This window comes from Phaseolus vulgaris, chromosome 6, assembly GCF_051622355.1.
Source record: "Phaseolus vulgaris cultivar YP4 chromosome 6, ASM5162235v1, whole genome shotgun sequence".
In the NCBI taxonomy this organism is placed as follows: domain Eukaryota; kingdom Viridiplantae; phylum Streptophyta; class Magnoliopsida; order Fabales; family Fabaceae; genus Phaseolus; species Phaseolus vulgaris.
In genome coordinates this window covers 29,052,114-29,067,707 of record NC_143503.1, presented here as the reverse complement: position 1 = coordinate 29,067,707, position 15,594 = coordinate 29,052,114, and the positions used below count along the sequence as shown (strand labels likewise).

Sequence of the window (15,594 nt, the reverse complement as noted above, 5' to 3'; positions counted from 1 at the left end):
AGTGAAGAACCACAGCACGCTGTAACTTAAGATTTTTTGTGTTATGTTAAAGACGAAGAAGCCTAGATTTTGTGTTTTCTGAATTTTTTTTTACTGGGATATTTCTGAAATGTCTGTTTTAATTCATTAAGTTATTGTTGATAAAAAAACTCTACTGTTGTCACCTGAAGTCAAAGCTATAATTTTTTATAATATAAATACTGAAGCTATTTCTCACTAGTAGTATTGGATATGTTGATCGGTTATTGAGAAAAATGGTTGTGAAGTACCTTAATTCTTTGCACTTATAATGTATCCCTAACATACCTACATGGACAGGTGCATGTCTTTTTGTCATATATAATGATCAGAATAGAGATTACATGTGAGATTGTCTGATAGGAATCACCACATATTCAACATTTTAAAATTTAAAATTTTATTGAGAAAGAAAATGATGGTGCTCATCAGTTTGTAGTTGAAATGATGCAAAATTAGAGCACATATACATGGATTTTGAAGTTACTTGCCGACAAGACTTTTTATTCTTAATAAGTAGATTTTGGATTGTTGAACAAAGAAACTGCAACAGGAGCACAAAGCTATAGTGTTCCTCCCCCAACTCATAGGAAATCCCGACTCCTTGGTTTCATGTTATGAACAGTTTGTCCATATTTTCTTCATTCAATAACAAAAGAAGACTAGTATTCAACGTGAAAGTACACATTTACAAATAGTAATGGAGTTGTGTGGCATTTACGACACATATAAAACACTTCTGGCCACAGACTAACCATATTTTTCATTTTTTTCAATTTCTCATTTTTTTTATCATTTTAAACGTCCCTACATATAAAAAATATCACAATGATTAGATAGATAGATACTGTAAATATTGTTACTCTTCTATAATATTCTGTCATCTTATTCAGAATTTGTAGGTTTTACATTAATTTCATATCTTATATGGCGATATAGTAAGAACAACTTGGACAGTTTCATCTTGAAGAGTTTATTTTCTTGATTCTAGAAAAAAAAGATGCATATGTAGAAATGCTTGGAAAAACACCATTCTTAAATATTTGGTCAAATGGGTAGATTCACAAAGGGATGTTGCGCAATTCAATTTATTCTAGGGCTTAAACTATTTTTAACTGCTGCACTGGGATTTTTGGCAATAAGTAAAATGAATTAAAAGGGACTTCAAGGATGTTCCTATGCTTATACAAGAACTAAAAATCTTCTTCAATAATACCTAATCTTAAGATTCCAGCACCTCATTATAATCATCTATAAAAGTGCTGCTCTGTTATTTACATTATTAGGTTATTCACATATTATTGTTCTATTATCAGTCTTAATCCTATAAGATTTTTCTATAATCGTACTTAAACAACTCTAATGATAAACTTACATTACATTATAGAGGCGGCAAATACTGAAATAAGAAAGAGAAGAGCACGTGATTATATGAGGGTACTGGCGGAGGAGGAAGAATGGGATACAACTCTCAATATTCGCTCTTTTCTTGGCTCGTCTTTTAGCTTAGTCACTAAACTAATGATTGCTGTGTCCTTCAGCACCTGCTACAGAGATTGTCATCGAAAGCAACTTTGTAAATGACAGAAAAATACCGTAAAACATGGAGTTATGGCAATGTCATTTGTCAGATTCGTATTTTGTTTTTTAAGCAACCAATGTATCTCTCAATTTTCTTGTTATGGTAGGAAAAAGAACTTATCATTTCTGACAAGGAGTTTAATTATTGATAGTTCCGGCAGTGAAGATCTTGTGGAAATTTCTGTGTTCTGCGCCACCTTGCTTTATAATGTGTCATGTTTCAGCGATGCAATAAGTAGTCTTTGGCCCTTAGCTCCTGTTCTTTCCATAAACCTTATCCTGCATGTTGCCAATTCATACGAACTGTATTAAAAATTGTGCCTTCCAGAACACCATCTTCAAAATCTATTCAATTTTTTTGAAATAAAAAGAAAAAATAACAGATATAAAGGGAGACCTAACCACATGGCTCCTACCAGGTAGGGTTTGGAAGGACAGGTGTAAGCAAACATAGGCTTTGTTTCTATTACAAAATGTTGATGAAAGAATGAATCGGAGTTGATATCTTTTCCTTTTAATTTTAATATTTAAATCTATTACTTTATTCAACTTATCAAAACCTCTTACACTATCACAACCCTAACAAATTCATGTTTTATGTCTTATTGAATTATTAAACTTGCAGTACAAGTTCCAGATATAATGTATTTTATTAAAATTCCCTCAGCATCTAAGCAATAGTCACATTAATTACACATCGATTTTGTTGCTCTAGTTTATTCATATTATCAATAGTATTAATTACTGATGTATCTTCTCATCTATATGTTAAGTATCAAATAATCGTTTTCTATTTTGTGAAGCTGTCATGATATTGATCCCATCTCATTAATTATTTTAGCATTTGTTTCCCCAAATTTAAACATATGACAAAAACTAATTATTATTAGAATATATCTATTTTAAATTGGCTATTTTTGAAGTTTTTATATCAATTTTAAAATCGATTAAAAAATGACACTGCAAAAAGAAATTATTTTTTATAATTGATGAGAAAATACTAATTGATTTAAAAGGAAACTTTTTAAATCGGGTTTCTCAAAATCCAATTTAAAAATGGCGTATTCTTTTAAAAATATTATTTTATACTGTATTCATTGTAATTATATATGTTTTAATTAAAGAAGTGCAACTATCCTAACAATATAAACAGAATTACACTCTAACATATCAAAGTTGAAACCTTTGCCACTCCAAAAGGCAAGGGATCTGAATCTGTTTTTACTCCAAGAATTCTGAATATATATTTTAATTATTCTTTCAGAATAAAACAAAGCTAGCAGCAACTAAAAAAGTATTAGACCAGATCATTTACTATTGTAACATACTATTTATTAAAAAGTAAATCTAAAGATACAGTATTCAAGTTTGTCTCCCCGAACATCAAAGCGAACCAATAAAAGAATTGTCCAACAGCTGTAATAAAGAGCTCCATAAGAACTGACATTAATGCAGCAACAAATGATCTCCACTGTATTCTTCTTTCTTCATCGTAATTAAAATGGAAATATTTGTCTTCTTTTATAAGGAAGCTTTTTATTAGCAAAATAGAATTTATAACAAGACTAGACCACTTGCAGTTGCAGCACATTAAATCCTCCATTAGCTCCCTTATTCCTATACTATTTATATTCGCACATCTATCTGACCATCGTGCAATTCTCAGCTCTCAGCAAAGGCTACTTTTTTTTTTATCAAAAATAAATAAATAAAATTAAATGGGATTTTAATCATGATTCGATTATTTTTTTTATTTTTTATTTTTTTTCATTTTGGATACTGGTTCGATGGTTTGTTTGATTTGTGTATGAGAATTATTGACTTTGCTTATTTACATCTTTTCCAAATTTTCAAATCCCTTGTCTTTTGTTATACACACTGTCACTAACACTTCAAATTAATAGTTCGGATGTAAAGCCACAGTTAACTATTAAATATATCCACTTGCAATCTAAGAAAGCAAATTTTCCAATTTTATATTATTTCGTCTTTGTACTTTCCTACTCTGAAACAAAATAAACTTTATTACGACTTTTCTTGGCAATTTTAATGCATATTTACTATTAATAACTAAATAATATACTAAGTAATTATGTATGAATGTCAAAATTTAAACACAAGTCGGTGATTTTTTAGCCAAATCACAAATAAACGTAAATTTTCATGATACAAAAGACGAGCTTGTTTGATTAATAGTTTTCCTTTATCTAAAATTTAAGGTGTGTAAAGTGGAAAACAAAAATCTAGTGCTCACTTTTGACTTCACATATCTTCATTATAAAAGGGGTAAATACCTTCATCAACCAATTTTAAGTTTTTAAAACAAGAACATGATAGACAAATATCAATTTGTTTGGAATTTCCAAAACTAGAACACGTTTTCAAAATCCTTCTGTTTTAACGGTGACAGTTTTGCAAATGAGTCATTTCATTGATTAAAGATTAAAAATAAATTTCTAAACCCAGAGAACTCGTAAGCCCCAACCATATTCTTCCACAGTATAATTGCACACCCTTCCTTTTCTGAATGTAATTAATTGAACACAAGAACCACCCTATTCCTTGTCTGGTGAGTCACTGTTTTTCACCCAACAATGTCTAGAGTGGAGCACCACAAGAACCAGTAGTAATTGGCAAAGCACCCTTACCCAGGCGTCGTTGGACGGTGCCCCAAGCCCTGGTCATCATTCCTCCTCGTCAACGAGTCCCATAGCTATATCGATTTATTTAATAAAAGAAAAAGATACCATCATGATAGTGGTATGGTGTAATTTCATAACATATTGATATAAAATAAAATCCATATAATCGTTCATCAGACAAGCCCAGGATTGTCAGCGAATAAGCACAGCAACATGGCAGTAGGTAGTAATGGCTTGCCCAAATTACAGTTGGAGTCTTGGGAATAAACGACAAACCAAAAGCACTCAATTATTTGAACATAATGATATGAATATGAACCATTTGGAATGTTACCCGTCCTGACACGATTAGTCGTCATCTTTCTTTTTTCTGCTGCCACGTATAGAGCTCTTCAGTAAGGATTCTCAACACGTTAACCAAGCCTGCAAAAGGTCCCATAGGCTGAGCTCAATAGTGCTTCCACAAGCGATTCCTGAAACTAAAATCCATTTTCTGCTACAGGATATAGAGCAGAGAAAAAAACCATCTCAGTATATCTTTCCACTCTTAACGAAGTACAATAATATATAACTATGAAAGGTTTTCCAGAATAACATGAAGAGGCTTCGGTATCACGGTTTTGATGAATGACCACCATCTATCTTCAACATCAGCTTTTACAAGGCAGCATGCCCTGCAAACCTTCTGCACCACCAAATCGTCCAAATTCACTTTGTTTCACATCTCCGAATGGCAGCGACTGAAATAGTGGAAATTACACAATACAACTCTTTAATTCAGTGGAAATTATAATTATAAATTATATGTAACCTAGGTTAAGTAGGGAATATATCCTGGCCATTTGGCTAAAAGAACTGCATAATTACAAGCCAAAAAACCAAAAAAATAATTAAACTCTACTTATACAACATTCATAAATATTGTTGGTTACTAGAAGTTCCTTTCAAATAGGCATTTTGAGGCAAAGTAGACAGTAAATTAAAAGCATAGATCATATCACTCTTACTAATGTCCTTTAGGGTCAAACGCCTTCTAAGAAATGACGATAAAATAATAAAATAAATTTTACCTAACACATGTATGTTGCACCAAAATCATTAATAGCAGCAATCCCACAATGTATCTGGGAAGCTTTCTCTCTAGCACGGCTCTGACTGCATGGGAAAACAGCACATCACAGCCCAAATTTTGAATCCTTTGCAAGCCTCTTCATCGGAGCTAAATTTCATAACTAGCATGATTGATCCAAATGCCTGGAAGTCATTGAAATACACTGATGAATTAAGTAGGCAGCTTTTGAAGCATACAAAATTCAGAGAAAGATATTCTTGAATATAAATGCATAGTTGCATTACATATATGACATGAGACACAATTATCCATATCTAAAAATCTCCAATGCCTTCTAGTCAAGATATGAACAATTTCTTCTATAATTAAAATGCAACATAGATGGCTTACGTAACACATAACAACAACCACAGAAAAAATTATTATGGCAGAGAACACCAAGTTTTCTACCTCTTCCTGCATTAATCTCGCTGAGTGATTCACATTTACAATCACCGTAGGGGGGAAATATTGATCAACTGCACCTTCACCTATATGTCCAAAACTTCCTCGTGCAATGATTTCAGCTCCTTTGTTTATAAGGCCTTCAAGCTTTTCTCAGAATGCGCATACATACATAAAGCTCCCATATCGTACTTTCCAGCAAGTGGTGGGCCCTGCAAGAAATCATTAACTGAAAAGCTTTAGGAAAGGAACTTCTTAATACTAAATAGTTATGAGGGAGACGTCTATTCTCCAATAATAAGTGAAAAAGGTTCTTGATAGTACAGTTGCAACTGTGAATTTGGGCAATCACCCACATATAAACTCTAACCAAATCCTAGAATAAACTTCTTTTTTATTGAATGAGCAAATAGATGGGTTGAAAAAGTCTCAAATCCAAAGCCTCTACTCAAAGGGGTTTGGGTTAGCTTAAAGAAAATTTAACTCACTACACCATTAAAATAAAACTTTAATTAACTCTTAAATACTTTTTAGAATACAAGTCTTTAAAATGTTTTAAATTGTAAATTGACTTCTAATATTTTATACTAATTATAAATTAATTTTTATTATTTACAATTTAATTATAAGGTTGAGGCCAACCCAACTTGTATTAACCCAACTCAACTTGTCTGGACACAACTCATCCCAACTTGACTTAGATTCAATTCGGTCTAATTCGACCTTGCATGAAATGAGTCCAACTTGAGAAGACATATCTTGACTTAGACCCAACCTGATATTGGTTCTACATAACTCAATCTGACTTCAACTTAGCCAACTCAGTTTGACCTTGGCTCGACCCGACCAACCATGACTTAAGCTCAATTGAATTTGACTAATCCTGACCTGGATTAGACTCAACCCAACCTAACATGAGTCTGCACGAGTTTGACCCATTGGTCCAATATTGAACTAGGTCATCCAACGCTTAGTTCAAGATGACCTTGGTCCAATCCAACCTAAATTGTATTAGACTCGACCCAACCCAACCTTGTATTACTTGGGTCCAATCTGAAAAGACCTTTCTAGACTAGGGCTGAACATGACTTGGGTTGAACCCAACTCACTCTAATTTGGGTCTGAGCTAACTTGGCTTGAGCTTGGTCCAGCTCCACTTGACCTAACTGCGCCGACTTAACTTTGGCCTGACCTGACATTGGCCAATGTGGGTCCAACCTAGGACCAACTCGACCTAATTTGGGTCCCACTTGAGTGAACCTTATCTCAGTTCAGCCTGACTTGGCTCAAATTGAACTCAGCCCAACTTGGACTTAGCTTGATGCGAGTCTGACCTAGCTTAGTCCTATTTGGACCCGACTTGACCCAACCTAACCTAGACCCAAACCCAGCTAGGCCTGACCTAAACTCGACCAAACTTAACTTAAGCAGTCCATCTCAACCAGCTTGACATGGTCCCGACCTAACCCTAACCTTACCCTATCTAGGTTTGATTTAGACCTGACTTGACTGGACTTAACCTATCTTGACATGGTTCTACCCTCACCTAACTTAACCTAGGCCCAACCTAACCATGCCCATACTAATTTGGATTTTAATTGATTAAATATTATTTGTGTATAAAGATTTGTTTAAGTATGTTCTTTTTAGTTTTCATTTTTAAATAAAAAAATTTACTTTAAAAATTGGTCCATGGGTTGACCCTAGTCCATGGGGCTTTTGTGGGTATTTTTTGTTCTATGGATTTTTTCTTATGTAGGTGTCTTGGTCTTGGGGACTTTTTTGACCCTGATCAATATGAATCGAGGTCAAACCCTATGGACTGGTCCATGTGTAAGTATAGCCGTTCCCAATTCTCAACTATAATGCAATATGTGGGCTTTATCTAAGTTCCTCACCCTTTTACCCCTTTCCCTATCTCCGAGTCATGAATCCGGATTCCTTAATCTTTATTTTGAGGAAAAACTTTTTTTTAATAACATTGGAGGATACCACAAGTAATTTGCTCACATCTTAAAGAATAAATTGAGTAAAATCTACCAATTTGTTAGTTGATCAGCAAATTAAATTAATTACATATCAATTTCAAGCGTTTAAAGATATAAAAATTCACATGTATCTGTTTCAAGAGAGATGACATACAAAACCAGTATTTTAGTAAGCATATAGTTTAACTCTGAAAAGCTTATTGTGGCTACTAAAAGGGAGGGAAATGAAAAAAAAAAGTAAAGGAAAAACTCAACATAAAAAGGGACAAGGTAAACATATCATGAATCATATTTTGGATTCTATTATCTGTTTCTGGTTGAGTTATTCTTGCTCTCTAAGATTGGGGTTTATCCCTATCTTTTTCTGTAACAAATGCTTAGTTCCTATCAAGGTCCCAGAATTTCATACATGACTAGAACAGATATAAAGACAAGCTGATTGATTGCTGAAATAGCAATTCTGTAACAATAAGTGCAAGCACATGTAGTTAAAAAAACTCATTGACTTAAAAAGAAAGATGCAGCAGTTACATTTTACCAATTATATGTTTAAAAGGAAACTTACAGCTGCAACAGATTTTATAATTTTGGTAACTTTACTGACAAAGGATGCATAAATGCTCCGGTGGACATAAAGTCGCTCAGCCCCAGCACAGTTCTATCCGCTTGACTGAAGAACAGCCCTGACAGCAATTTGAGCAACCTATATTCAGCAGATCAGCCATTTAAAACTATGGCATTCAAGACTGAACATTCCATGAAGTTGCAAGGTTAACATTTTCCAGCCAAGTTGGAAGAGATTAATACATTATCCACATCTACATCTTCACAAACAATAAATGAATCTTTTCCACGAAGCTCCAGGATAACTAACTGGTATAAGTTTCTCGGCAGCATTGCTCATTATCTGTAGCAAATGATCAGAGCACCTATTGAATTAAAAGGTGGATGTTATCCCGTGCATGCGTTCTACCTCAAAGACATCACTCTAAACTAGAGCTCTACAGCAACTTTGAAGTTACTTTCCTTTATTTCTAGCTACAGAATGGGCTTAAGCAGATTCAACAATGACTGTGTAGTCACTTGGATTTCTTTATTAAACATCTACCATGCTTAACTCATTCAGAAACTTATTTTGTAGAATTGGGAAAAAAAAATCATTATTACTATTATATAATACAATTTAGAAATGACTGCCAAATCATACCATCTTGCCGATCCCAGATGATCCAACAAAAATGACTTTGTCAACAGAAGATACCAGTGCTTCTCCTGTTTCAGCAAACCTGGTAAGAAAAGTTCTATTATCAATAGATGCATGTTACTGAAATCAAAGGGAAGAAGGAAGGGTACAAAATAAGGCTATACCTTGTCATCACCTCAACAAGGTCCTCAGGAGCTTCTATAGCAGCAAGGGCTGATTGGATGATTCGGAAGTAAAAGCATCCAGACCAACTTGCAAGTTCTGAAACCTACAAACAGAATCACATGGATTTCTGTTCAAATTGAAAACATAAATTTTATAGCAACTAATAAAAGCAGAGCAGGTATTAAACAATTTTAGAACAATTTCAGTTTTAATACAAGTTTGTCAATAAATGTACTGTAATCACTATCAAAGCATACCAGTCTACAACGTTATTCTTAAAAAGACGTAGGGCATTCATTCATGGAATAAACAATTTTAGAAGGGTAGATAGCAGATATTATGTCATTTTATACCTTAATCACAATGCCATTTCCAGAAACACTGCTGTACATAGGGTTAAAAATATTTTGGAAAGGATAGTTCCACGACACAGTGGCACCGATAACACCAAGGGGATGTTATTCTACTCTGGCTCTCTTATGAAACATCGCTCTTCCAGAAGATCTGTAAGTTTTTTTATTTATCACAAAACAAAAAAACTAGTCATGAAAATGCATTAAAAAAATCTGTAATTTAAAGAGTAATACCTCTTTTCCTAAAATAATCAGTGGAAAATTATAAAACTGTACAATTTCAGGACAATAACCTATAAGAACATTAAGAAAACCTGAGAAAGATAATCTACCACAGGTACTTTAAGAAGGGAGAAAGTGTCAATTGCTGAAGAAAAAGATATGCATAGATCTACTAGTTTTTAGGCCCAAACTGAAGAAAGAGAGAGAGAAGATTGAGACAGGCACCGGTACTCAGGCTTTAGGCATTGCTCACCCTATAACAGTTAAAGATATTTGTTATTCTGTTTTATGTAGATATTTGTTATTCTGTCTATTGCATAGGTTGCACTCTTTTGCATGTTTTTGTATTTTCAATTGCTGTAAGGCTATTAAATAACTAATCCTTCCATTCAATAAAATCATTCTCTTCATTTATTTGCCTTTACAAAAACAGCAACCAATTTTTCTATTTTTCTCATACGTTGTCATTATTTCTCCAAAAAGAGGCATCTTCCATTGTCTTCCCAGTATCACGTGAAGATTTCTGGTTAAAGCGCACGAATTAAAATATAGTCATGAAAGTTATTAATATTCTTAAGCAATAAGTATAATTCATATATATTTTAGAATAATGAATAAAACCATGTGATAGCTAGAACCAAAAGACACTAGGATGGTTCCTAGAATATCCACATCGTGTTAGTTAAAAAATTACTAACACTTAAATCTTCTTTCAATGACCATGAAGAAGAACTGCACTTACTCGCATATATTGTTTGATGTTTAATTATATACTTCAAAAGTATACACAAAAACTGGCGCCTTTGCTTGAAGCTCGTCTTTGCCCGCATTTTGTGTGCCATCCGTACTTTCTCTACTTGCTCCCTTACCTATTCATACATGCATCACACTTATAGTTAATTCTTGCCATACTTTTATTCATGAACCTAGTCAAATTGACAACCAAAATTTTATAAACATTTTGCAATAACTTGTTATTGTGAATTGAATATCTTCTTTGTGGCTTTGTAAGTGTTCTTAGGGATAACATCTAAGCCAAGTGGCTTTTCAGTTTGCACTCAAGTTATTTCATCCTATTCTTCATTCAACAGTCACATGTCAGAACTTCAGCTAAAGTTACAAGCTAAACCCTACAATGTAAAATACATAGATTCTAGACAACATATATGAAGCTAAAATGCAAAAAGAAAAACAGGAGAACAGAGAAGTAAAAGTGAAGGGCAAAACAGATGAACAGAAAAATGGAAGTGGAGCTCTTGGAACTGAAGCTAAGTACAGAGAACTAGATAAACCACTCAAACAAGTTTCAGCAGATAAGGATGAATAGCAAAGGCTTAGACTGCACGTTAGGACGAAGAACAAAGATTCACGGACTGGAAGATTGAAGTTGAAAGTGTTTAGTTGAGTTGGGTCAGAGGACAATGAATTCAGATTTGGTATAAAATCATCGACTTATGTCTCAGGTTACTAACCTGTCAGCATTGCAGGTGCCTAACTCATTGAAGCACACCAATTCCAGTATTTTTACAAGTTTACACAGTGATCCCATGAAATTGCTCAGAAAAGATCTTCAGAATGCAAGGGATCGGAAGGTAGCATTAGATTTGAAAGTCGTAGGATTGTCTGGTTCAATTCTGACTAGCTTGTGTGTGAGAGCATGTAACTAACTCACTTTTTTTTTCAATCAAAGAAATAAATTATTGACTAAAGGATCAAGCTGAAGCAGCTAAAAATCTAGGATTCGGCCAATAGAAGGAATCAGCTTCTAAAAATTTACATGCCCGAGCATGAGTCAAGCCCTTTGGCATTGCACTACGTTTGTGCGAGGTTAGGCTTGACTCGGCTTACTTCCACCTATAACTGTCACTCTACCCTGGCATGTAATGGGTGATGTAAAGAGGGGAGGATGGATGTCTGAAGAAATGGAGGATGTGGGTGGTGGTGGTGGTGGTTTGTTTGGACAAGTGGATGTGTGAAAAAAAAGGGAGAAAGAAGGAGATGAGGGAGGGGCTGAACTTATGTGAAGAAATATGCAAAAATGTAATATACACATTCTCGATTATGTTGCTAAAAATTGAGAGGGTCTCTTTTTATTATAATAATAAATAACTAAAAAATATTATTAATATTAATAATTAATAAATCATTGATAACAAAGAATTTTTTTTAAACCCATTTTTCTTTCCACTTACTTCTTATCTTTTTCCTTTCCTTTCCCTCTATTTCTGTCCTCTCTGCCAAGTACAGGCTTAACAAACATTCATATGCAGGAAAAATAATACACAGAGGAAAACCAAAGGTTGTCAACGGCGGGAAGAAGGAATTTTCATGTTTAAGATCAATAACCAAACCATACACCTTAAATGGAATTCCGTTGAATTTGATTTCATCATAGACAGGTATGCAAAATGCCAAAAATGAAACTTTAACATACAAGTTTAGCTAGAAGCTAATGCCATGTCAACTTCAGCACGATGAGCATATTTCTGATATAATTAGTTTATCATCATACCTCATAGACTACTCCAACTTTTCTTAAGCCACAGAAAATTCCAACATTCTTATTCCTGGATATAAAAATTTCTAAACAGAAAATACCGAAAGAAAAACAATTAAGAAAAAAATGTTGGTTAAACTAGTTACTAAAACCATGCATAAAACTATCAGTTCCTTGTCAGCATAGGCTCACAAACCTCATCGAGCGTCAACGCAGGAACATAGCCCAAATATTTCATGGTAGCAGGCTCTTAGCATTGAAATTTGTCGTTCCCCTTGGAGGCACCTGATTAGGAATCAATCATCAATGACACCGAATCAGCCATATACATATTCTTCACAACACAAAAAGGCCAAATTACAAACCTCTAATTCCAATAAATAATATTCAAAGTGCCACGTCGGAAAGAAGCTAATTCCTACATCCATCGATTATGAAGACAACTTTTTGGTCTGGAAACAGCAAATACTTGCGACGATTGGTGGCCTCAAACTTCTCAGATTTCTTGATGGTTCCACTGTTCCTCCACGCTTCCTTTCTTCTGCTGACAGTACTTCTTCTACACCTAATCCTCAGTTTCTTCATTACGATCAGCGGGACCAGTTAATCGTAGCATGGCTGCTTGCTTCGCAGATCTTCAACAAGATGGTGGATTTAGACACTGCCTCTGAAATCTGGAGTCGTCTTCATACATATTATGCCTCTCATACGCTGTATGCCTCTCATACGCGTGTCAAGATCAAGAAACTTGTCTTCAACTTAAAACTCTAAAGAATAATCTTCTCGATATCAAGACTGTGAACACATCGAATCTATCCCTTTTGTCACTTCCGTCACCTCGCGTACTGATCTTTATTTCCGTTTATTCTTTTTCCGACGTTCGTCCTAAATTTATGGCTGTACCTAAGTCTAAGGGGATATTAGTGCATGCTGTTAGTTTTTTTTGTTAGAAGCCTGGGTGGTTTTCTTTTTATGTATATATTCACTTTTACACAGTATATGAAATATTTTCCATCTCTCTTGCTTTCACAACAATACACCCATGCATTTTCAATTAATCTGAATTCGAAATTACACCTATCACACACAAAACGCGAAAGCATACAAATCGATATAAAGAAAACCATATCCAGCAATTTGAAAAAATAAAATTGTAGATGCAGAAACACTCACATATATGAAGCCGCTCTCTTGCATTTGATTCCCATAATCCACTGTGATAATACTAGCAGTAGTAATAAAAAAAAATTAAAAAACAAATAACATTACATTCTCAGTGTGGCAACAAATTTACGTGCAATAGGAGTAAAAAAAGAGATTACCATCGGAGGAGTGGACATCAATGGAAGGAACCTTGGGAGAAATGAGAAAAAGAAAGAGAAAGAACTTGCAGATGACGAAAGTGAGTGCTAGAATGAGCAAGGGCCACCTAAACGCCATTGGAAGAACTTCAAAGCAGATTCAGAGAAAATGATTTGGCTAGGGTTTAGAGAAGCTTGGCAGAGTTTGGTTTGGTTTGTTGTTTTGAGAAGAATGGTTGGAGAAGTGAAGGAATGAGAAGGTTTAGCGGGTGATAAAGGAAACTATTTGGATCGTGTTGTTACCCGGGTAGTGTTGTACGCTTGTACTACACGGTAGTAGTCACATATAAACAACAAAAACTTCATCCTAGCTGGATTGCTGGATTACAATATAATTAAATTTTAATAACATACTAACAACGTATTCAATCATTCATTTAGATAATACAAGTTTATACAATATTAGGAAAGGCATTGTCTTGTTATTTTTTTTATAAATATATATATATATATATATATATGTGTGTGTATTATTTTTATTTTATATAATTTTCTTTATTATATCAAAATAGAATAATAAATATATTGTTTATTGTATATTGTTTTGAATCATATTGTAATAAAAATAAATTATATAAAATTAAATATTTTAAATAATTATATATTAGTTATGTATAGGATGTCAGCTTTTTTTTAATCTAGGTGGAATCATTATATGTTAATTTTGTTAATTGTGTTTTAATTTTTATATTGATATTTTTTTTACTGTAACTCAAATCGTTATCTTGCTTTCAATCCGTTCAAAAATAACTACGGATGTTGAGTGTGGTTCAAAAGTGATATGATAGTGCGGAAAATTATCCAACGGAAAAACTTTAGAAGCTTGTTTTTTAACCAAATGTTTAACCAAATGCATGAGTACATCTCGATGAGATAAAATATTTTAACTACATCCCTTTCTTTTAAGTACATCTCATTTATATCCACGTGCACTAAATAATAGACACTCACACTTTATTATTTTTTTGCTAAACCAAGAACACTCAAATTCCCTTTAGAGAATTATGAACCTATTCTTCTCGGTTTACCAGTTTTCCAAAACATTTCATACCAACCAAATTTACTTTATAATTAGTCAAGCCGTTTACATTGGTTACTTCTTACCACTTGCTCCAATGTACATATTATATTATCACTTATCCATAACCCTATTCACAAACTCTATAATTTTAGGAACCACCAACGGTTCACTGTTATCTCTATTCCTAATCCAATAACTTTTTACCGCCAACGCATTTTCGTACTCATCAGAAATATATCCGTAACTGCATCACCACTGCCCTATAGGGTTTTTAAATCCAACAATATGATGTCCCTTGTAATGATCTTAAACAAAATGTTTTAATAAATATATATTTGGATTTTTAAAAAAAACACTCAACTATACATATGAATATTCTAATGATATAAATGTAATATGTAATAATATTTACATGCTTTTACAAAATATGAAAAAAATATATAAATCAATCGTAACCCATGATGCCTTATTGAGAAATTAAAGATCAGTTTTATAATTATCAAAAAATGAATTTTAATTAAATGTACCTTAACTTTATAAAAGTGCATTATATAAAATGTCTTGTATGGTTGATGTAGGATTTTTAAAACTTTATAATAAGTGATTGTATAGATGTTCAATAATGAGTGACATAATGAAATAAACAAATCCTCTATTATATTATATTATATTAAAAATAAATTTTAAACTTAATTTAATTTTGAGTCAATTATAAATGAAATATATTTATCTATAGTAGAATATAATCAAGAATTATTTTCTTAAAGTTAAACATAAGCTTCGTTCAAACCCAACACATTTTAACATTGATATAACTCTGTGGATGACTTCTCCTATTGCCTTAGTCACGGGTTAGTAAAATACAATCCAAAAAGAAATTATTGGTTTCTCGGTTTGGATCTGATCCTACGGTGGGTGACAATTATCGAACCTCAAATTCAAAGGCAGCAAATGTGTTGAACAGTGTGAACCACTAATGCAGAACTCAGTTGCCGCTCTTTCAGTATCAGCCTCACAATTTGCGCT

At 33.3% G+C, this 15,594-nt stretch overlaps 1 protein-coding gene across 2 annotated transcripts; it reads right to left on the bottom strand.

The window, feature by feature from the left end:
• Nucleotides 1-4,352: 4,352 nt before the first annotated feature.
• On the bottom strand, nt 4,353-10,558 carry LOC137833014 (aldehyde dehydrogenase 22A1-like). Of its 2 annotated transcripts, none has more exons than XM_068641411.2 (8): nt 10,432-10,558; nt 9,468-9,618; nt 9,114-9,217; nt 8,953-9,031; nt 8,311-8,652; nt 5,764-5,969; nt 5,312-5,495; nt 4,353-4,981 (listed from the first exon to the last, which is right to left on the bottom strand). In XM_068641411.2, the coding sequence occupies exons 2-5, from the start codon at nt 9,504-9,506 to the stop codon at nt 8,572-8,574; spliced, it is 303 nt and encodes a 100-aa protein (XP_068497512.1). In that variant the 5' UTR covers nt 9,507-9,618; nt 10,432-10,558; the 3' UTR covers nt 4,353-4,981; nt 5,312-5,495; nt 5,764-5,969; nt 8,311-8,571. The 2 variants fall into 2 exon arrangements, with proteins under 2 accessions (XP_068497512.1, XP_090159383.1); XM_090303257.1 differs by having other exon boundaries at nt 8,311-8,428.
• Between the last annotated feature and the right edge of the window lie 5,036 nt (nt 10,559-15,594).

What these genes read in the sequence shown, in the direction of transcription:
- LOC137833014 (XM_068641411.2), bottom strand. Translation starts at nt 9,506, where the DNA reads ATGTACAGCAGTGTTTCTGGAAATGGCATTGTGATTAAG. An exon ending in CTTGTTGAGGTGATGACAAG is followed by an intron (nt 9,032 to 9,113) that starts GTATAGCCTTAT and finishes TTTTCTTACCAG; the next exon opens with GTTTGCTGAAACAGGAGAAG. An exon ending in CATCTGGGATCGGCAAGATG is followed by an intron (nt 8,653 to 8,952) that starts GTATGATTTGGC and finishes CATTTGCTACAG; the next exon opens with ATAATGAGCAATGCTGCCGA.